At 41.5% G+C, this 24,492-nt stretch overlaps 1 protein-coding gene across 2 annotated transcripts in view; it reads left to right on the top strand.

Annotated features, from left to right (window-relative positions):
• The window catches only part of LOC138285390 (sodium channel protein type 2 subunit alpha), a 666,155-nt gene that overhangs the window by 290,417 nt on the left and 351,246 nt on the right, over positions 1–24,492 (top strand). For both annotated transcript variants that reach the window (XM_069225263.1, XM_069225264.1), the window contains exons 8-9: positions 13,214–13,305; positions 14,726–14,998. In XM_069225263.1, coding sequence (XP_069081364.1) covers positions 13,214–13,305; positions 14,726–14,998 — 365 coding nt within the window. The remainder of the gene's footprint in view (positions 1–13,213; positions 13,306–14,725; positions 14,999–24,492) is intronic.

Here is a 24,492-nt window from a genome sequence, read left to right as displayed (position 1 = left end):
AGAGAAGGGCAGAAACGCTATTCCCTTCATTTGCACTTTGCCCATTTGCCATTAGTTCCATTTCATTTTTGCAACTATAGGCATTGCTTCTCTTAAACAGCGCCAACGGTTTCAAACTAGGATATTGCAGCCATGCCTAACCAAGCAACATTTGTGTGGGATTGGGGAACATGGAAATATCGTATAGCTCGATTATCTATATTTTGCTGTGTAATTACTTTTTGCATTAGGTTTATTCGCAACCCTAGATGGACACCTATTTTGCCCTCTCTACGCTAGTATGTAGCACTCTGGCTGATAAGAGTTGTAAATATTCTGTAGAAGCAAACCTGAAGCCAATGATTAGGTTCCTCTGCAGTAAAGTGTTTGGGATGCCTCTGTACTTCACATTCAGTCAAGGCAGAGAGGTATTTTTTATTGTGTATACCTTTCAGGCTGTTCTTCGAAAAGAATGATGCCTCATTCCCCTGCCAGAACATGCCAGGCCACTGCTCTACATCACTAATTAAATTAAATCCTAAATCCCTATAGAGTAAATTTTTCGTACCAAAACCTAGCTCCCTTATGGGACTTCCATGTGTTGCTATCACGGGAAACATGTATGTTGGTGATCCTTTTGTTGTGTACGACCTGTTGGCCCAAAAATGCCGGCCTTCTTTGAATCACAACCGCAGTGATTTCCTGTCAAAGAGCTTTTGTACCATAAGTAATAGAAGCAGGTCCATGTCCTGTAAACCTGCAAAATATCTAGCGTTCTTTTTCTTTTGAGTCTAGAAAATGTAACTAAAAATAACAGTTTTCTCTTGAAAAATGTAGTTAGTGAGAAACATCACAATACAAAGACAATTGCATTTTCTGATCCTCTGGAGCTACAGGTATGCAGCTCCTCTTAAGCGTATGCAGTGCATTGACATCCCCACAAAGTATTAGGTAGTTACGATCCCAAAGAAACAAGTTCATATACATAACTACATTCACCAATGCAGACATTTACACATTACTTAATACAATGTTTATCAGAAAGGTGGGTGGCCATGGTGTATTATGTGCTGGATCCCACCCAACAGAATTGAAAATGTTTTGGAAAGAATATTTAATAGCTCCGCCATCATGACCAAAATATAAAAGTGCCACAAAGGATAATGGATGTGTGAGAAATTGAGTTATTGGTTCAGGGGAATGATACCCTACTCAAGGAACAACCACAATCCATGTCAGGTCGAACCACAATAAGTCACTAAATTAACCTGTTCCTAACCCTCTGATAGCTTGGAACAAAAGTAGTCAGGCTTAACTTATAGGCAATGTGTTAAATAGTTATGCAGCACACAAACAATAATGAAGTGAAAACGCAACACAAGACATAATCCACACCGGTTTAGAACAATAGAGTAAAATTTAATAAATGCAATGAGACCAAAATGACAAAAATTCAATCAGTAGAAATGGAGTTATGTTGTTTCAAATATTTTAGAGAAACAGCATTTAGAAGCAAATAGAACCAATTGTGGTTATCTGGTCATGCTGGACTGGGACAAAGTCCAGGTTCTGGCCGACCGTGATGGAGCACAATTTGGTCCACTGAGATAGTATCTTGTATCCTTTGATTCAAGATGCAAAATCTGTGTTAGACTGTGCCATGCTGTGTTGAGGAGCCTTTGAGCAAGAGCTGCGCTGCACGGTCCTGCATCGAGATGCATCACACTGGGTCAGTGCTATCGAAGCAGCTGATCATGTGCTGCAATGTTACCGTTGAGATGGGTTACACTGTATCAGGTCAATCAAGCCACTGTCTGGAGCTGTGTGACCGAGACTTGCCTTGAGATGTGTCAGGCTGAGTCAGTGCTAGTGAAGCCCTTAATCAGAAGCTGCAATGCAAGGTCCCCGACGAGGTGTGATACGCAGTCTCAGTTCTGATTAACCCACTATTCTCGATATGGTGATGGAATAGCTTGCACTGAGATGTGTTGCTCTGCATTGGTTCTGATGAAGCCGCCAGACAGGGGCCTCTTGTGTCCCTGCAGCTCAGAACAGGAGGCCAGTCGACTGACCCTTGGAGATGTTCTGTTAGTCCTCATTTCAAGCACCAATGCAGGCCTCAGGCAGCTGGGCAGTCCTTCTTATTGTAAAGTCCACAGGGCCAGAGGTTTTCTGAAGAGTGGGTCCTAGGGCCTAATATTTATACCAGGTACCAGCTTTGAAGTGGGAGAAACGTCTGGTCTTCTCCCCACATTCGGTTCTGCAATTTCCATCCTTCCCCTGCCCATGTCCCAAGATGTTTGGGTTGACAAAAGGCTAGTGTGAAGTTCTTAGTGCGTGCAGGAGGGAGCCCCTTCTGAAGTTCAAATGTGATAGGTGATAGCTCTGCCCCCCACCCATCCTGGCAGGATGACGCATCCTGGAACCACCTAGCCCCCCTTTGTGACACTGCCTGGGAGGAGTAAACAAGAGCCAACTGCACCTAAGTCAGATGACCTAGGACACAGGCTCATGCACCAAATGGTGAGGACAACAAAATGCCAACTTCCTAAAAGTAAAGAATATAAAAAAGTGATGGATGAAATGCTTGATTTAATCTCAGACACTGGTAATCACCCAGGCAGCACTCCAGTCGGTCGTTATTTTGCACAGCATACCACCTCATTTTGGACCCAGCCATATGGAAATCAATAACACAAGCAACCCAGAACTGTTTTTGCCCTTGTTAAGGGTTCATCAGCGGGGTTCAGCTTGGTTCCAGTGACAGGGGAAAAAGTCCAGCAGAACTGCAAAGGCAGGTCCTCCCTGAACCAGAATACAAGCAACCTAGGACCGGTTTCACTCTGTGTATCAGGCTCATTAGCCGGGTACAACTTGGCTCCAGTGTTCCAGTTCAGGGAGGACTTGGCATTGAACTGGGCCCAAACTGAAATTACATGGTGTTCCAAATAATGTTGCACTGGGATGCGGCCCCAAGTACTTACAAATGACTGAGATTAATTCACGCATTCCATCAGGCATTCCTTCCATCATTTTGTTTTGTATACATTAGAACTAAAAGTGGGATTTTCAGAAGTTTGGCTTAAAATGTACAGGTCCTGAGTATACCTGGTATCACTTTACTAGGGACTTACAAGTAAAGTTAATGCTGCCAATCAGGTGTAAGACGCTTTTGCCATGTTTTAGGGAGAGTGTACACACACTTCAGCACTGGTTAGCAGTGATAAAATACGTAGAATCCTAAAGCCAACAAAAATGAATTCAGAAAAAAAGTAGGGGAGAGGGCAAAAAGTTTGTCGGAAGAGCACCTTAAGGCTAACAGATCAACCAGGATGTAAGGAATATACTTAGATGTCTGAAACCTAAAAATGTGTTAAAAAGCTTTCTGGTAAATTCAAGCCTTTGTTGTAAGCATCAGATTTTTAAAGAGCCAACTATGAGGGCTACCAGTGGTGCAGATTAAAAGAAACTTTGAAAAACCTAAAGTACAGATGGAAAGAAAAAAAAGGCCTAACTACAGCATGAAACTAAACAGAGCTGAGTAATGAAACTTGAAAGTTCAAATAATTGCTGGTGGGTAGGTAAGACAAATTCTAAATATTTATCTACCTAAACATGTGGAAGGTTAATGGAATGATACATCTTTCACCTCAGACAGTAAAACAACTATTAAACTATTTGATTAACAGCAGTGCCTCATAATCCAAAACTAATCATCTACAGTCAATAAATTATATAAATGAAAAAAGAGGATGCTTGAGTATAATATTCTACGAATGAAAACTAACCTCTAATCTGTGATATAAGAGGTAAAGGGATACAATGTACAGCTATTATAGGATTAGGAAATAATTACCAATACTAAAGGTCATAAATAGATGATTAATTTGTGCAAGAAATAATAAATCTCTCCACTCCAGTTAGAACTGTTTTCTCTTCACATGTCTTATTTTTATTAAATAAACTCATCGGATCCTTGTTGTGGCACATAGTCATGAGATCTAAAACCGGGCTCTAAGAGTGTTCTTTCCGCTAACCTGGTCAAAAACACATTAATTAACAGTGGTATATTTGAATGCAAGGATACCACATCAAGATTGCACAGAATTTACAGCAAGTTTAATACCAATATTTGTCACCAAATAAAAGGGACCTGAGAGAGCAGCACGATGGACACCGTGACGTAATTGATACTCATTGGGATGCATTTCAACAAGGTGTTCATGTTTGATTTATAACTACCTCCTTTCATACTATAAACTATGTCATTTAGAATGCAAGAAAGAGTCGACTCCTTTGTCCGTATAGGTTTAGAATAAATGGTAACTGAGTCTGATCATGAATCTCTCAATGATTAACTTATATTGAGGTGCCTTCATAGTGCTTCAGTGGAATGGAGTACTTTTGTTAAGGATGTAAAATGCTAAAGGGGTTTCAGTAGAAAATTGATGCAGCCAACACGTTTGTTCAATATGACTTTATCAAGATATCAATTGTACTTCAATATCTAATCAGTTCACAGGTAAATGTGAGTACTTCTTGTAAAGATAAAGCTCAACTGACTTTAGCACGTATATTGTCTCTTTCAGAGACCTGTCATAGCAGTTATAATGGGAAAGATGAGATAAAGTATATCAAAATGGGAATGGTGGTGTTGGATAACATCAGCTCAAGTATAGTTAAAGGCATTAAGCTGGGGGCTGTGTCTCTGCTAAACCGGTGTACTAGTCAATACCTGGAGTTAAGAATAGTCACTCTGTGTTTCCCTGTATACATTTATTTTGACTGTATAGTGGCACATGATATTATGGATTCAGTATTTTTGTAGGACAAAACATGATAATGTGGTACAAGACCCTCAGGATGCGTAGCTGTTTTAGGCTCTGACTTTACATAGCATATCTATCCTTTCTGCGGGATCATGGTTAGACAACTAGCTACCTCTCAGTTTACTTAGGTGTCACAAACTTTGGCTCTATATAATAGAGATGTCACTTATGTACTACATCTCTTTTGCATTGTTCATGAGAAAGCTGAGCTATCCATCAGATTACACGCGTCACAGGATTGTACTTTGCATGTCAGAGCTAGTCCGCTGGTTGCATCAGTTTCGTAGATTACTGTTTTAGAAAACAGCTCTATTGCTCATGTTGCCCAAATGGAGCCGACTAATGTCTTACATAGCTCAAAATGACACATGCCTCAAGCAATAAAAAGCAGAAATACATCTCATTCTAGATGTTTCAGAATCCCGCTTTAGGCACTGGGTTACACAGAACTGACCCGCAGTTTACAAACTTGCTGCGGTTCTAGAGTTTGCTAATGACAATGGCTAAAGCTTTATAATGCAGATTTATCCCTCAGATTAGGCAGGCATCAGTTGTGTAATGCTAAATTTGGTAGTTGGTGAATAATGCTCATCGTGTGAATTCTGAACATTCAGTGCTGCACAATTGTAAATTAGTAAACTTTCCTCATGGTCCCTGGGGCTCAGGTGTGGCTGGAAATCAGGTTGCGATTGAAGGGCAGTGGTAACATGTATCTTGGGAATCATTATACAGAACACAGTAAAGTAAAATGTTTGTATTGCTCATCTTTAATGAGTCAGGCCCAGAGAGTTGAACTAATTTACTTAGAATCACACAGTTGTCTGGTCTACTACTTAATCTAGGATCATAATCCATGGGGCTTAGTCACAAAACGAATCATGCACTGTGTGAAGTAGCACTACATTAGTATTACTCACATACTACAAAATAATATTAACAAACCTACATACAGAGAGCTCACTTATCTTTTCTGTGCAGAGGGCAGAGGTCTCCACCCTTACACAAACCTACAATTTAGTTGTAAATGTAGGGCCTCATTTACTACTTTTTAGAGCAGGGCAGCGCTGCAAACCTTCCTGCTGCGCTGCCCAGAGTCAAAAGAAAAGGGCAGGAATCTGCTGTATCTTTAAGATATGGTGCATTTCTGTCCTTTTCCCCTGCGCTGACGCACAATGGGCTACTATGCACCAATGCAGGCACCCTTGCACCATGGTGCAGGGCTCATTCTCTTTGTGCAAGAAGGAACGAGAGGCATTTTCCTCTTGCTATGTGTGCTGTAGAATGCAGCACACATAGAAAAAGGAAAAAAACTAGGAGAAATGAAGGTATTTCTCATTGTTGCACATGCCCTACGCCTCCCTGGGGAGACATAGGCTTTTGACGCATTCCTAGATTTACAAAATCTTGTAAATCTGCGAATGCATCAAAATCCATGGTTGTTGCGTGGGCCACGAAAAGTCACACAAAGTGGTTTGTGTGGCCTTGTAGATGTCGGTCTTTGTCACCAGTGTGACACAAAAAGTGACGCAATGGCGGCGCAAGCCCCTAGTAAATGAGCCCAGTAGGACGGGGAAGGGGATTGGCTGGGAAATTGGAAATGCTTAACATAAAATGGAAACGGTAAAGAGAAAAGTAGGGAGGGATTTAAGGAGGGACAGGCTTACACACATCCACCCACAAATAAGGCCATTGCTATTAAGCAACTGCACTTCTAAAGTTACTACACCTCTAAAGGTGACAAAATAATAGTAAATATGCTCCGGCCAAGCCTTGGAGTGTGTCAAGCACCACACAATGGCACTCACAGGTACACCAACACACTGCTACACAAAATAATGGGGGAAGGGACATTAAATAGCACCAAATAAGAAACAATATTAAGTGAATATATATAGCCTGTGGGACTGGCTGCATTGTCTTGCTGATGCCCACAGCCACCACCCTGTTTTTAATTGTGGGGTAATACCATCTGCTGCGTTTATGAGAGCCAATGATTAGGCCTGGTCAATAGAAGTGAATGGGGTATGAATGAATGAATGAATGACTCAACTTGTAGAATGCAACGAATGCTGGGAGGTGTATTGGCTATGTAACTAGGTCCACAGTCCTTGTCATGTTGGTACACTCACTCATTGAGTGTGCCTGGAGAAGATCCGTTCGTGGGGCCAATTATATGAAAAGTTTGAAAAATGCACGCTCTCCAGCAGATGTGCTGACTACAAGAGGAGGAACCAAGTCCACTTACAGATACGGTCAAGGAAGTACCCAGAGGAGTACAAAAACTCATAGCAAACATTATACCAATCCACCTGTGAAGGCTGAATGCCTTGTAGAAATCTATTGTAAGTCTACTTAAACTAGGTGCTGCATCCTTTGTTTTTCGTATTTCTGATTTTCAGTCATTTATAATGGGGTTTGGCTAATAGTATTACATCCGTATAAATACAGGTCTGGTATAATGATCATAGATATTTGTGTTACTGTCCTGACTGATTTTTTCCATGGCAGATATTAAACGTAGCACTCACACCAATTTTGTTTGAGCTCCCACTTTGTAATGTGTCCTAATTTATCATATAGTTTAATAATACGATACAATACAAATAAGGGGGGAGGACATCCATCCACTGATATGAGCACTTGAACAGATACATTTCTCATGAAAATCTAGACTTCACACATCCCCCGCTGCCTTCATGGAAGGCTTTCCTCCTAATCAGAATGTTGTGGGTCGCCTTTAGCATCTAGTTTGTGGCACCCTTATTTTAGCACTAAGCCCATAGCCTGTGCCTTTTACATTCAGACACATTTTATTAATTTCTTTTTTTTTTTTAAGCAAAGCCAGCATTTAGCTCGTTTTTAATATTTTATTCAGCTGCTTCTTTCTAAGAAGACGTAGCTGGTCACGCTGCACATTTTATCAGCAATTTGTGCACAAAGCACTTTGTGCCTTGCTCAAGGCTGTCATAATTGGTACATGATATTCTAACTCTTATTGCCATGCCAGGAGCTCAGGAGTCAGTCCCCGTTTTCTAGATTTCAGTTTGTCAGACCTGTTCCTAGAACTCTGTACAAGTTATTATATAAGCAACACATAGGCTTAAGAGGGGCAGAGGGTATTCCAGTCATAGCCGCCTTGGCATACACACCATTCCATAGACAGCATTGCTGATCCAGACACTGACTTGTCAGCTTACAGAGAAGATTGCCATATACACACCAAGTGCTATCACACTCAGGTATAGGGTTGGGGTTACTCTCTTAGATTGGGCCAGGCAGAAGGGCTACCACCGCTATGCTCTCAGACCTAGCCATAGGGTGTAGGAAGGAATCTCTGGGCTCTCTAGAATCATACAAGATGGTTGGGTTGATTCTATACTTTACACTGGTTGTAATGATGAGTACCGTACCATGTTTCATCTGCCTTATTATCGCAGCTCATGTTTTCTATACTCGGATGCGATTGCTTTAATAAATGCATTGAAATCCTGTTTGCATCTCATGTTCTGCCTTGGCATGTGTGAGTCTCTGAGTAAATGAGTGAAAGGGGTATGATCTGTTCACCACAACATCCCTGAGGAGTTAGTGTCAGGTTTAGGTTGCCACAATCACCTTCTCCTTTCTAGGGTTGGATGAGGCACTGCAGTCTAGCCATGAGTTAGGCCCACAGTTTCCAAACAGTGTGGAATTGACTCAGTCTCCCACACTCTGTGGTGCTGCCACCTTAAACATGCAGTCTTATTATCCTAATAGGTACTGCAGAACAAGAGCAAGGGCAAAAGCTTCAGAGAAGCAAATATGAGGAACCTTAATACCAAAATTGAAAAAACACAACCATTGTAATGTTCAACGTAAAATAGGCATTTCTCGTGATAATCTGTATGCCATACACTCTTCCTAGAGGGATTTCCCAAAAGAAGTAAGGCACATGCACAACCTGTTCTTTTTTGTTCATTTATGTAATACATTGAGGAATCAACAGAGGCATATTTAATAGATTTGAAGTAGAGCATGAAAGTTTATCTTTAATTAGCTGTAGTTTACACATGTTCGAATACTTTATAACTATATTTTTCTTCTTATAGCTGTTCTCTCTGTATTGTAAAGAGCAGCTGTCTATTATGAATAACTATCTCCTGTAGTAGTGGGTCCTGGCAATGCAATTTATTTTTATTTTTCCCATATTTAGTTTTATGAATAAGTGTCTGTTATTCTCTTTTTCTATGAGGCGCATGGGACAGTTCACTATGAGTCTTTTGTAAATCATTGGTTGTTATACGCTTTTGGTTTAAATTATTTTCTTGCTCTCAAAGTGGCCACTCTCCTACTGAAGGGACGTCATTCCACCAGTTATACACTTCTGTATAATATTTCTTGCCATAAAAATATGAAACAAGCAAGACAGGTGCATTTGTATGCCACCTAATGAATTCTACATAGGATACAATGATACTAAGACTTCATAATTAATGCTGTAATAACTGTATATTATATGTACTATACAAGGTAATGGGGAAGTTAGAAAATGCAACCAAATTGCCATTAATTGTATTTAAAATAACTGTGCTCATATACCTGAGGCACTTGATTGAATAACTCATACAGTGAATAAAGTGAAGTCCTTGAAAATGGTATATACCTAATAATACCTTTTTTTGATGGTAAAGATTCCAAAACCAAGGTCACTCGCCAAAGAGATGTTCTAGTTGTACAGTGAATGCTAACGATGGAGTGGACAGCTGATAAAAAGTGCAGCGAAAGTAGTATGCTCTGTCATAGGCCCATCATTTGTAATTGAGAAGCTAGTTATTGTCCGTATTTATGCCTGTCAAGATTACACAAAAACCCTGGGCTGGATTAACTCCCTTTCCAAGACTGGGGACAGTTCAACCCCAGATGTGGAGAGGATGTTGGGGAAGGACTTTCCCCAAAAGTAAAAATGTTTTCCCCAAGAAGAAGAATTAATTGTGCAGTTGCACAAACTGCTGGCCTTTCCACTGTGAAGAATTGTACAGTTTCTACAATTCACATGTGTGGAATAAGCATTAGGACACCAGAGAATCTGTACCTTGTGTGGTTTTGCAGGTGTACTATTGCCTCTATCACTTGGATATAAAAAAAGTGTAAATGTACCCTCAGGAAAGGTAATTAGAACTGCCCCATACTTATGTAATTTTTGGTGTCTCAAGCACAGTATGCTTTTGCCATTAGCACTGCCCTTGAAACATTGAGATGTTTTTCACCAAATATTTTTCATTGCAATTAGAAAGAAATTAGCTTACCATCTTTGTAGGAATGGCCATTTGGTTTGGGTTTCGATGGTATGAATAGGTGTGAGGCACTTGGGGCCTATTTGATTTGTAGACATTCATATGCTATAGAGAGTGTGTTGTATTGGTTGTTGTTTAACAGGAAGGCAATTTAATTTAGATCATTAGGCAGGATGGTGTTTGTGTTTTTTTCAGATGGAAGGTACGTCTGATAGCTCTCTTATGAACTTTTTGGTGTTGGTCGGCTGTCTTGAGTGGGCCATTGAGAAGTACAGTAGGACAGTAGATATTGCAATTGACTGAACCAGGTGGATCTGTTGGAGAGTGCTGAACGAGAAGGAGCCATTAAATAAATTGTAAAGGTGGCAGTTGGCATTTTTCGTAATTGCATGAGCAGGTGGTGCATAAGAGTGGCTAGAATTGAAGAGGCTGACAATATTTAGAGCTATTTTGACTAGTGCAAGAGGTGACTCAAGGTCTGCTGGCCATTTGAAAGGGATCACTGTTGAAGGTTTTGATCCAAAAGTGTGGAATTCTGTTTTGTTGGTGTTAATACAGAAGACATTTTTGCCCAGTCACCCTTTCATGACCAGCTTTCATGGGCCATGGGTAAACAATTCAAGTGCCTCAAAGATGGCTAATTAGGAGTTTGTGTCAAAGTAGTGCATTTGGTAATTTAGAATAAAATAGAATAAAAGTGGAGATTACATCTGAAAATGGTCACATGCAGGTGTTGAAAGAATTAAGGATAGGTATCAGCCCTGAATGATGTGGCGCCTATATCTGGTACATTCCCACTTGAGAGACAGAGAGGGGGAAAGAGTCTGGAATGATAATATATCAGTTCTTTCAGAATCCCTCAAGGTGCTTTCAGCATGTAGTTGCACAGCATAACAGGAGAATATTTTGTATCATAAAGGTGTAGACTGCACACTGTGAATGTCTGTCAACATTCCTTCTTATTTGCCAGAGGAAACAGTGATTGTTCCCAGTTGACATGGTGCCAACCTTAACTTAATAGGACTTGTTAAAGGTGCTAAGGGTCTTCTCAAAAGAGCCCCACATGCAGGGAAAGGGCATGGAGGGCACAAAACTAGCTTGGCTATCTTGTAGCTCTTGATGAAAGAAAAAGATTTTGCAAAAGTGGAAAACCAAAGTACCAAATTCTTCCTGGCATCAAGAAAGAGAAACGAGCCAGGGAAAGGCATCCAGTAGAAGATCCAAAGGGAATTCAGGCTGCAAGGCACACACCTCAAGGTCAAAGTTAGAAGCAAGGGGGCGAATGACAATGAAAAGTAAGGTGACAAGTGTAATACCACACATTTATCTCTTTTTAATGCCACCTTTCTATAAGATTGAAGTAAGAACTGACATTACAGGAAACAACTCAACTTCATCCTGGATTGGGACTCTCTGACAGAAATATCTGGATTGACCACAGTTTTCAAAAGAGCAATTCTTAAGAGTGGCCATGCCTCTCTCTTGTAACGCATGTGAGGAGGAAGCCCAAGTTTGACAGCTTTCATCTCATGCACAACCTGGAAGTCCCACTGCTTTCCTTCTTGTCCAATACTCTTCACAGGTTGCAAAACACCCCTTTGGATTACAGATACTGCAGAAGCGCCTGGGCAGTCTAGGGAATGATGACAACCAGCATACATGCTGAAAGCTGTGTCTTGCAACACGCTGCCTGACTGTGTCATGAGCATACCAGTTCTCTGAACACTCACCTCCTCTGGTAACCTTGTGATGTAGATGTAACACATAGAGATGCAATGCTTGAGGCCAGTAGGGCAGAATTACTAACTTTTTGTCCAAATGGGCTTGCTTAATGAATGCAAGGTCACACTGCACTTGGTTGGAAAAGCTCAGACCTGGCCTGCACATGACAAGGAAATGTAAAGACTAGGCTGCTCAGCAGACAAAATCGTGGTGTAAATGGCACAATAGTGAGGACATCCGAAATGGCAGTCAAAGTTGAGCAAACTCGCAAACTAAAAAGTTGAGCAAACTCATAAAATAACAAGGTTGCTTTGTACAAATGGCGTGATGGAAGTGGTGAAGTTCCCCAAGGTGCTGTTACAAAGTCTCCTCAACTCATATAAAAATGGCAGAGCTGAAAGAATAAGTTAGCTATGCATATGAAATTAAAGCAGTATAAATAAGGTATTTGTTTGCAGCATTTTACTATTTCAGTTTTTTTTTATTCCTAGTCAGAAATGACTAAAATAATATATGTATTCCTTTAGTTTGCATGTTTCTCACAGAAACAAGTATGCTTCATAAATGGATTCAGTAGCATGATTCCAATATTTAAACAGCGTTGATGTAGCATAGTGTAGCATACAAAAGAGTAACATGCATTAAGCATAGATTGGAAAGAGTTGCATGGTGGGCAGAAGTTGGCCCTTATTGATTTCATTCTAAAAGAGGTTATTACAGAAAGCAGATTTGAAAATGGTGGTAGCTTGAAGTTTGAAAGGTGAGGTGTTCCTGTTAGGAAGTCAGAGTGGTCAGGGGGGGAACAAAGCACATGAATATTTAGGAAATAGTGGAATTCTTGGGAGGAAAGGGGTGCGAAGGAAGCAGATGGTTTGTGCTAGGTAGAGGTGTTAGTTCATGGATTTATTTATTTTCCAAGTTTGAGTATTTCAACAGTTTTCGTATTTAAGTGAAATCAGCAAGTCTGGTGCTTGACAACGGAAGTAGGGTGGATCACAGGCGAATGAAAAATGAATTTTATCCACGCATTGTGGATGGCCTATCATCAACAGCATTAGTAATCAAGCATGCTGATGACTAAGTTGCTGCTATGAGTATTGGATTGATGGAAAGCAGGCTTTTATTTCTTACTGCATCAGAAAAAGTAAGAAAGGTTGTAATATGATCATATGTCCTGGAATAGGCCTATACATAAAACAAAGTGTTTCTTTGATTTTACAAAATAATGTAAAGCTAGCAAATTCTGCATCTTATCCATTAACTTTTCTTGCCATGCAGAACATTTCGCATATCTCTAACCACTATAAATATGTTATTGAATTGATTATTCTAGTCACAGAAGAGGTCTTTATAAAATACCATAGATAAATAAAACTTTCTAGAATTCTGAATAATTGTGATTTAATTCTACAGGTATGTAACAGAATTTGTAAACCTAGGCAATGTTTCAGCTCTTCGAACTTTCAGAGTATTAAGAGCTTTGAAAACTATTTCTGTAATTCCAGGTAAGAAGTAGTTTTTGGTGTAAGGTGTTAGGTCCTTGTGTACATCCAACTGTTTTTTGTGTCCTGTCATTGTGTTTGTGTGTGGACTCCCCTATTACAGATATGTGACAGAGTTTGTGGACTTGGGCAATGTCTCAGCGTTGAGAACATTCAGGGTTCTCCGAGCTTTGAAAACAATATCAGTCATCCCAGGTGAGAGCTAGGTTCAACACTCAGGCTGACATTAGTTCCATGGAAGTCAAGATTGCTTCTTTCCAGCATTCGACACACTGCTTCCCATCCATATTGCAAAAAAGCAGGAATCAAGAGAAACCAGAGGTCAATTACAGTATGATTCCATGCTTTTTCAAATTTGCTTTTTTTCATCAGCCTTTGAATTCAAAAAAATATATATTGCATGAGACATTGCAAAATCCAGCCTGTGACGTTTGCATTATATAGGTACCAGATATATTTTCAAATTGAATGAAGATGTTATTACCATTTTCTTATTGGGATACATTTAGAAACATTCTCTGAAAAATGGCTTAGTTTAGCAGACAACATTAATCTATATATTAGATTACGTTTGAACACAAATGGACATTTAAATTTGCAAATATATCAATTGGTAAAAGCATGTGTGTTGCATGGATAAATAAATACGTTGACATGTTCTTCTTCTCCAAACTATGCGTTCAACTGTAAAGATAAGATTTTTTAATCCCATTATATTGCCCTTTACATATATTTCCGAATCCCACGTTTATGTACTTCTTAATTAAGGTAACAAATGTGAAAAAATCAGTGTGTCAGAAAATTAATAGGTATTTCTGTGATTAGTTATAAAGTAAATAAATATGTTTAATAAGTGAATGATGCTTGTGAAAGTAGGTGGTAAAGTTTGTGTGTAAGTCATTGTCTCACAGTGAAGAAACCATTGAGTTTGAGTGGGAGTGTGTCCTTGAACAATGAAATCAAAAAGTAATTAATAGCTAGCCTTTATTGGGTGAAATGAGTTAGTTTGAACAGTAGTAAAGTACATATGTGAACTATTCCGACATAATGGCATGCAGTAACCTAGTTCTTGTTTCATAAAAGTCAGAGTTTGGAGAAGAGCAAAAAGTAAAACAGTAGACATTTTACTTTTTCTTAGATGAATTGTAAAAGTTATGAATTACAAAATGGCTTTTTTTTAACAAAAGCAGTTATTTTGTAATGTGCATCATCCATTCTAAATTGCAGACACAGTAAATCACTATTTCATCTCTTATTTTTATTCATTGACACAAGCTAGCTGGCTGCCCACTCACATCACTTTCAAAATGTCACCTTTTAAATCTTGCATGATATGTAAACATTGCAGTAGAAATGGTTGTTTAAGCATTGCTCTATTGTAAAAAGTGAAAAAACCTCCTTTTGAAATATACTCCATTTACAGGCTTGAAGACTATCGTGGGAGCCTTGATTCAGTCAGTGAAGAAGCTCTCCGATGTCATGATTCTGACTGTGTTTTGTCTCAGTGTATTTGCCCTAATAGGACTGCAGCTGTTTATGGGCAACTTGAGAAATAAATGTCTGCAGTGGCCACCAGACGACGACGCTTTTGAAACAAATGTGACTTCCTACTTTAATGGTACAATGGAGGCAAATGGGACCGCTTATAACATAACAGTGAGAACATTTAACTGGAAGGAATACATCAGTAACCCAAGTAAGAATCATTTTGTGTTATTAAATGTTCTATTTTATTATTTATGTATCTATTATTATTTAAAATATGCATCACGTGTAATTTCCATCAGGAATGTTGTACATGAGCCACTTTTAGCCTGGCATTATGACATACAAAGCAAAAGATGTATTCCATGTACCAACAGAAGCCAATGAGGTTATAACTGACAGCCGTTGTCTGTAAAGCAAGAACAGAAAGAAAATGAATCTTAAATCTATATAGTCATCCCTGTCCACAAGACATTAGGGGACAGGGAAACAGCCTTGTAGCTTGAGGTATATCTACAAAATCCACAAATGTACACATTGTGGTTTAGCATTTTATGAAGAGGAGAAAATGATTTAAAATGTAAAGGCTTTTGATAATGATTCAGTCAGTCAGGTTTATCGATTGTTTGTCTCACTAGTCCTGCTAGTAAAACGTCCAAGAAAAAATACTGTTACCACACGATTGTGATATTACACCTGACAGCATTATTAACTGGTTCAAAGGGTTTTCCTGTCGGAATGAGGGACACAGCATGCTATTTACGTCTTCCCAACTTGTAACCTACTTTCTTCCATGACTTTCCTACTTTCCTGTTTACAAACATCACAGTAGCACCTAGAGGAGTTTGCGTTGGAAACATCCCTGAACCCATTCACAGTGTACACGTGAAACCTGGAGTATTTCACAAATGGATTTACCACTGGAGCCGGAGAATGAGCATGTGAATGTAAAGTTCCTATGTAATGTGACCTAGTAGGTAATGTGGCATACTAAATGGAATTACCTGTTTTGGTGCCATTCTCATAATTCTGTATTCCTGTGTGATAAAAACAATTACCCTGTTTTTGAGTTTTTATCAAAAAGAAGTCCTTATTCCCATGAATGAGTGCCGATTGGCACCACCTGCAATTACCAGCTCAAATTAAGGACTATGGACATTCAAGAATAAAGACCCATTTACTAGAAAGTTTGCAGGATGCATTAAATAGGGACAACTGATTTACACCTTTGTCATTGCATGTGTATTCAATAATGAAGCCAGCAGATTTTGCTCAAGTATATTTCACACAAGGATTGTAGCACAAAGGTAAATCTACAAAATACTTTTATTTTGTGTTACAAATCATTTTACTGGACTGTAGAGATATTAACAATAATACTCAAATCCAGGATTAACCTTTTTTTCACAAGAAATAGCAAAGCTAGCTGAATTATCATTAACGGTCTTGTTCAGAAATAAGTGATAAAAAGTCAGCAATTTTAAGACCTGTTCCCATGCCCCCACCCCACCCCGCGTACCGCCCCCACCTGCCTCCTCATTAGGGAAGCAAGAAGCGATTGCTAGTACAAAGTTTCTAAAATGTGGTCCATTGCATACTTGTTTGGCAGTTCACACATCTTCTCATTAGAACTTCCCCTCCCCTCCACCTTTACCTGCTAAACAACCACCTCTCTTTCAGGAAACTCTTGAAAACGATATTGTTCTTATGCTAGCCTTCATGTATTAATTGCATTTAGGGTTAATTGTCCGATTAAAGCAAGATCTCCCCATGCATGCACGTATTTTATAAAACAAGCATTGAAAAAACAGAAGGTCTGGTATTAATTTGCTAATGCATGCAATCAGAGGCATGCTCAAATGTTATTTGCTTCTATAGGCACATTACAGGCAGACCTTCAGGTTATGCCAATGCTTGGTGTACAGAAAGTGAGCAGCACATGACAACTGTATCGCAGGCTGTTACTGAGTGTCTTTGAAAGTGGACAGTGCATTCTGGCAATTCTACAGGAAGTTATGTGCTGTCGGAAATGGAGCTACACATACACACACGCACACATACAAGGAAAATTAGTTTCACCACTACATCTGTCTCATCCATCTTCACTCCTATCTCTGCCTAGGTTTTTGTTTTCCTTCACCTTGTGACCGAGTTGCTGCCAAACGGATGTGCTTCAAAACTATCTCTAGAAAATAACATACATTGTCAAATCCATTAAGTCTTGCATTTGGAACCTATTGACTTTGCCAATAGTTCCAGCCATGCTGTGCAGCACTCCCAATGCTGTGCAGCATGGCTTTTAAAAAGAGCAAAAAAGAGTAATACATTGTTGGACACATACATTTGCAGTTACACATACCAAGCATGCATTTGCCTTCTGAATGAGCCAAGTACTTTTACAGTTTGCCCATTCAAGATGAAGGGTATAATTTTTTATTGCCATTTAAGAAAGACGAGGTTGTACATCGCACTATTTAGTACAAAGTTAACAGAAGAACAAATCCCCAACCTGCTCCATTCGGACAAGTAGCAACGGTACCCAGAAGAAACTGTAATGGCACTGGTCCTCCGTAAGTTTGATGCAGAGTCGCAGTTACATATAGGACCATGAAGGGGTGAGCCAAGTATGGCCCCCAATCCATAACCTGCACTCACATCACACCTCCCAGTCTTTCATCCCCAGCTCATGGTGGAAGGCTATTCAGAGGCTCCAGGAGTTCGGCAAGCATTGCCACCCATGCCTTCAGATCATCAGCCAGTTTTTTGTCTCTGCAAGTGTATTGCATTTGACTTTCCTTTGCCATCGCCCATTCCACCATATCTCTCATCAGACACCTTCAAGGACATGGGAGACAACCACCTGATAGCTATTTTTCTTTTTGCAAGTACCAATCCCAGGAGGATAAACTTTCTGCTTAACTTGTTTTCCTGAGGGACTGTACCATACCCAACAGGCATTGGCCTCCAGCCAAAGGTCCACGCCATGGCTGCAGCCAGGAGCTCCAAAATGGTCTGCTAGTAGTCATCTAAGCCAGGTCACATCTCCAGATCATATATAGAAAGTCAGTCCCCTCTCCAGCACACCAGAGACAGGAGGAGTAACACACCAGGTAAATGGCGTGCAGCATAATAGGAGTGAGATATGCCTGATGAACAGCATTATATAAGATTAAGGTGGGTAGTGTGCCTCACTGCGAAGAAGCGTTAGAAGCATTCTACTATCCTTAAACCCCTCCACATGTAGGCACTGCCTGTAGTCTGGACATACTTGTCTCAGCGGTCCCACGTTTCCATCTACTCTTGCGAGAAGTTCAACCTCCCAAAACAGTAACTTCCATGAAGCCCCCCCCCCCCCCCCCCATAGGCAGTGAGTTCAAACATCTGCGGTCTCTAACATCTAGGCCAACATAAAGTCACCGCCCCAGAGAGGCAAAAAACGTAACATCTGTAACTGCAAAAAGCTGAGGGCCTAGCACCCACCAGGACGACAAGGCCAAAGGTGCTCAAACTATGTCCAGCAAGACTGTAACTCTTCATGGCTCACCCCGGCAGCTTACATGGAGGGGGTCAATGCAGCCTTTAAGGAAGAAAAAAAATCTATGATTCATTAAACTGCTCCCACCCCTTTCCACCACATTAATGGCAAAACAAAATGTTAGAGATCCGACCCTAGGGTGACCATTGTATGACACACCCCCAGGAGCTGCAACTGAGAAAACATGTCAGGGACTAGAAAAGCTGCTGAGACAAGGATCATAAAAGTTAGCCCTGGTCAATACTGTAGCTCAGGTAATTATGAGCCCGCCCATGGGTCCGGAACAACTCACAGATGTCTGGCACACAATTAGAGCCCTCTGCATCCTATCAAGTCAAACAAGTATCCTCTCAATCTGGCAGACCCTAGCGAGGGCTTCAAAGTCAGCAGAATGTCTGTAGTTTCATGTTGAGTGTGCTGGTCTCAGTACCATCCGACTTGCGGTTTACAGGAGGCTTCTGCTTCACCACTCCCAGTGTGTCCAGCCAGTCGTTGGCTTCCTCCAGGGAGCTCTCAAATTGTGTTTGCGGTTTCACAGGAAACAAAAGGCTATAGCAGAGTTTGTGTTCTCTCAGGCATGAAACTCCTCCTGAGTTATTGCAATTTACGAGTATAGTCTGGAAAGATCATAATGTTCCTACATTCAAACTGTGGTGCCACCTTGACTCGAACATGTTGCTAGAGGACATCACGGTCTCTAAAGTTGAACAGCCAGGCTATGATGGTGCAGGTGGCACCCCAGACCTGTGCACAGGCGCCAACGCCCAGTGGGCACACTCTATAGTGAAGAATTTATAAAGGCTCAAAGGTTTCAGCGTGTTTGTGACCCAGTCCTCTAAGATAAGCTCCACCGGTAGTCCCTCGGCACACTGGGAGAGGCCCACAAAACAAAGGTTGTTCCTCTTGGAACGCCCTTCCGTGTCATCAAGTCTGTCTTCCATACATGCAAAAAATGAGCTGACTGTGGGTTACAGTCTTTTTGAGAGCTGCCACCTCCTGCTGGATTTCAGCAACATGTCCTTCAGCTGCGGATGCCCTTTCAGAGATATTGCGAAAATCTGCTCAGAGTAGGCCTACCTCCACAGCCACTGTATCTATTTTAATGAGCATGGACTTGTGTTAGCCCTTTATTTCTGCAAGGAGATCAGCCATTGTGGGGGCAGCCTAACTCCACTGAGGGGGCCTGGTTGGCCTGTTCACACACAGCACCGTCCAATGGCAGCGGGACAGCGTAGTAATACATTTTATTGACTTATAGTGTCTTGGCTGGTTTGTCTTTTGCCATTGTGTGATCACAATGGCAGTACACTAGTGGAGCCCATCCGTGGCTCGGTCTGGGGGCAATTAAATTTTGAATGTTGGTGGGTTTCCCAGGCCCCCCGCAGCCCTGGGGACCGCCTTCTCCCCAGGCCATAATTTAAGATGAAATAGGGGGGGTGCCACCCATCCCCTCTGTAGTCCAAGGGACTGCTACCTCCCTGGGGCTGATTACCAATGAAATGTGGGGGAGTGGTGCCCAGCCCCCCCCCTCCTCAGCCCCAGGGACTGCCAGCTCCCCGGGGCTGCTATCCAGTCAAATGCGGGGGGCACCCAGCTCCCCTGTAGCCCTGGGAACTGCACTCTCCTGAGGGCACAATTTAAGATGAAATACATGGGGCTGCCTGCCTCCCCCAGAGCCCCGGGGACCACCACCTCCCCAAGGCTAAGATTTAATGGAATTTGGGGGGCCACAGCCCCCACACAGCCCCAGGGACCGCAACCTCACTGGAGCTAAATAGGTTGCAGGGGGGCCGCGCATCCCCCCTCATGGAGCTATAGATGGCCCTGGGGACCGCCACTCCCCAGGGACGGCTCCTGCTTAGTCCCGGGTGCCCACCTCCTGGGACATAGCTGTTTGCTCTGACTTGGTGGGAGCTTTGGCAGCTCACACAAAGCAGAGCAAACACCCCAGTTCCAGCAAATGAGAGCTGCCAAACAGCTGACACTTGCTGGAAGCGGAAGTTTCTTCTGTTTCCCTGCTTGCACGTATACAGGCAGGGAAACAGAGGAAACAATTGCTCTCACAGAGAGGGAGCTGCATCTTTAGGAGCTCCCTCTCTTTGACAGCAATCCTGGCTCCCACAGGAAGAAGGGAGCCAGCTGGGACCACGGGGGCCTTCAGGCGGTGGTTGGATTAACGTATAGTAATGAAAATTACTTTACGCTAAAAAAATAGAAATTCACTGAAAAAAAACTAAGGTTGCAGGGACGTTATAGTTAGGCTCACATTTTAAACATACAAAACTATGGAAATTCACATTATAGTTTGAGTTATCGCAAAGTAACTATAACACGCGCCCTGGCCATGCACTTCTAATTAACCCACAAATTACAGAGCTCATTACATCTTTGATGACAACATTGGTAATATTTGCAGTAATATGTGACTAAAAAACTGTACATGGTGGGGATGCAAGTTATAGTTACCTAGTTACCTTAGAGCAGTGGTTCCCAACCTGTGGTCCAGGGACCCCTGGGGGTCGTCGAAGACTGCTCAGGGGGTCCACGACCGTTTAGAAAATTAAATAATATTAACATATTAGGTCCCCAGCTTTCAGCAATGACTCAGTGGGGGGGTCCTCTGATTCCAATATTGATTCAGTGGGTGTCCCCGGGTTCCAGTAATGATAAAGTGGGGGTACCCAGAAGAGAAAAGGTTGGGAACCACTGCCTTAGGGCATGAGTTATAGTTACTTCAGGCAACTCTAACTATAACTGGTGACTTTCAATGGTTTTGTACATTTAAAATGTGAGCCTAACTGTAACGTCCCTCTAACCTTTATTTTTTAAGTGACATACATATATATATATATATATATATATATATATATATATATATATATATATATATATATAGATATACACACACACAGATACAGAGAGAGTGGAAAAGCAACAGTAGAGGGGTGTGTGAACAACATCTGGTGCTTTCAAGGGAGGGGGAAGCAATGAAGGAGTAACACCGAGAGAGTTGGAGAAACACAAGAGTGGGGAAGCAACAGGAGGGTGGACACAAAGGAACACACTGGTGCAGGTGGGAGAACCAACCTTAAGGGCTCAGGAAGGAAAACAGAGAGAGGAACATATGAGGAGCAAACAAACGAGCAAATGTAGAAGGGTGAATACAAAGTGTAGGTGGTAAGAAATACACACAGGCTTAAAAGCAAAGAGGAGGTTGCGTTAACACATGAAGGCAAGAGGAAGCACAATGCCAATGAGTGCGGCGAAGAGGAAGATTTGCACAAGGGCGACAGCAGGAAAACATGCACTCCCGTAGAGTACTTGAAAAGGAAAGCATAGCACTTGAAAACAGAGCAGTGGAAGGATGCAATTAATGGGTTAATGCTCCAGGGGAGGGACAAACCCAAGTAGAGGAAGGGAAGCCCACAAGCACCAACAGATTAGGTGTACACTAGCAAAATGCCTCACAAAAGACAGTGATTTTACTGTTTTGGGTTAACAAATCGAGTCTCATTGCTTATTACCCAATTGATTTTCTCCTGTTAAAAGAGAAAAAAAGCATTGTAAAAGCCAATTTGTTGAGGTTTATAACTGAAAATACCTGTTTATTCATTCAGTTATCCATCTATTTATGCATTTATTCAGTCATTATCGATGCATTCAGTTATTCATCATGCTTGGAGTCAGTCGTTTTTTCTTGCACTCCTGCATCTTTTCATGCACTGACTTATGTTTGTAATCACTCACTTGTGCATCCACAATACCTCACATGCACACCAATGATCCCTCCAAATTTTTTCCACTATGTTCCGGCAGTATGAGGTCTTTGTGCTGCAACCAAGGATATGTACACCAAGAAACTGACCATTCACGTGAGTGCAGCACATAACTACCAAGATCTTTGGTATTTGCCTCTCCATAGGTTTGTTTATCCACTAAAGCAAAAAAGGGATATTTTAGCAAACACTGCTCCATGTAATAGGGCATTAAGGCCCTTTTGTGACCTACTGGCACACCCCAAGGACATGACCTGTTAAGTACTAGAAATCAGGAGGTTGAACCATTATGAAACTTTAATAAATACTCTCAGAGTGCTGCGGAGGACTATGCACATCAAACAGAGAAAGTTGTGCAATTAGTTATCATTTGCACTTTAATGAACACACTACTGATGAATGCCATGATGATCCTGCCAAGCAACATGCTGAGAAATGTCCATACCCATGCCACACATGGACTGTAGAAGGAGTCCCATCAGAGTTTAGACAAGTCAGGTGCCAACACTAGATGTGTGACATGTTTCTTTTTCTCGACGGCCCTTCCCATTCTTCCAGTGCTGAAAAACTCAGCCTAAGTCAACTTTCCCATTTGAGAGGTAGGTCTTTGTCCTCATCAGCATATCTAGGTGATTGTCCTTTAGTCTGTTTCCTAATTTGGACTTGATTGAGTTCATGAGGCTGAATCCTCGTTTGCAGTCTGCACTTGAAGCCTGAAGTTGCACAGACATCAACAAGCTGACATACAACATTATACTGTGCAGCATTCCGCAGAGTGAAATTCACCATGTCTTGAAAAGTCCTAAACAATCCGCTCTTTATATGTTCTGTCAACACATATTTATAACCTCTGTATTGCTGGACAACATCATCAGTGGTGTCACAATCATCCAGGACCAAGACCTTCCTATACTTTTCAACAAGTCTTTGTACCTTCTCAGTCCCAAAATCAAACTGTGATTGTGTTGTTACTGCATGGAAATCAAAGTACTGTTCCTTGATTTTGCCAATTTTTGTTCTTCCATACTGTACAGCTTACACAGTAGTCAAAGAGCTTTTCTAAAACAACTTACATAAAGATGCATGTTGACTCAGAATGGCATACAGTGCTGCAAGGGAAATATGGCAGCTTGAGTCAGATAGTTTCTTGTAGCAATATTTAGCAATTGGGTAAATATCCTCAACTTTTTTCATGCTCAAAGTATTTAAGCGCAACCTCATAATTACGCAAGAGTGCATCAACTGCAAAATGCCTGGAAAGCCACCGCACTTTATTCAGTGGCCGAAAGGAGAACGCTTCACATTCGGTGACCACAGCAATTTCGTCCAGCATGAACTTCCTTACAGGAGACCGGGAGAACACAGTGTAGACAGTCTTCAGTAACATCTCTATTTCCCGGATCATTGGCACTTTTTTCCAGGCATCATCAACTCCAAAATATTTTCGTTGCGCGCAACACAGTGCTGCTCAATAAGATGGGGGATGAATTGTTTAAGGTGGGCAGCGACATCATTGTTCTTTCCCAGCATCACTGATACACCATCGGACGTACACATGGCCATCCTCATAAGGTCCAATTTATTGGCAATGTAGAAGTCTCTAACAGCTGTAGTGATAGCCTCCACGTTACATGTATTCAGAGTTACTATTACCTGAAACACTGTTTTGTGCCCTGTTGATGTTACAGATTGGAACTTAAAGTAGAGGATGAGTGTTAGACCTGGCATTCTAGGCGTGGTCTCCCATATCTTTTTTGCCTCTGCTTCCCATGTTGTGACTGTGTGCTGGACTCTGTTTTTGCTGTTTTTGGTACTCTGGGCACTTTAACACTGCTGACGAGTGCAAAGTGCAAGTGCTGCTGTGTAACTTGTATGTGCAATTGGCTTCTCCATGATTGGCTTATTTGATTTGGTAATAAGTCCCTAGTAAAGTGCACTAGGGGTGCCCAGGGCCTGTAAATCAAATGTTACTAGTGGGCCGGCAGCACTGATTGTGCCACCCACTGTAAACATGTCTCAGACCTGCCACTACAGTGTCTAAGTGTGCAGTTTTGCATTGCCAATTCGATCTGTGCCTGCCCTCACACAGTGCAGTCTCCAACCCCCTGGTGTGTGTCTGGGGCCTGGCCTGGGCAAGGCAGGATCCTGTAAACAACAGAGACTTTCCTTTGAAGTTTACCTACTTCAAAGGCACAAAGGGGCAGAAGCAGTGGACCCCAAAGCCCAAAATCTTTGGATTACTTCTGGAATCAAGAGGAACCTCTTTCCAAGGAGAAGAGCTGGAGGGGGAGTACCTCTCCTTTGTCTGTGACTGTGCTTTGCTGGGTTGGCCTAAAGTTGCTGCTTCTTCCTGAAAGAGGACAAAGACTGGACTTTGTTGTGCATTCCTGCTTG

Source organism: Pleurodeles waltl, chromosome 3_1, assembly GCF_031143425.1.
Source record: "Pleurodeles waltl isolate 20211129_DDA chromosome 3_1, aPleWal1.hap1.20221129, whole genome shotgun sequence".
NCBI lineage: Eukaryota > Metazoa > Chordata > Amphibia > Caudata > Salamandridae > Pleurodeles > Pleurodeles waltl.
The sequence above is the reverse complement of the archived record's forward strand: the minus strand, read 5'-3'. Positions and strand labels throughout refer to the sequence as shown.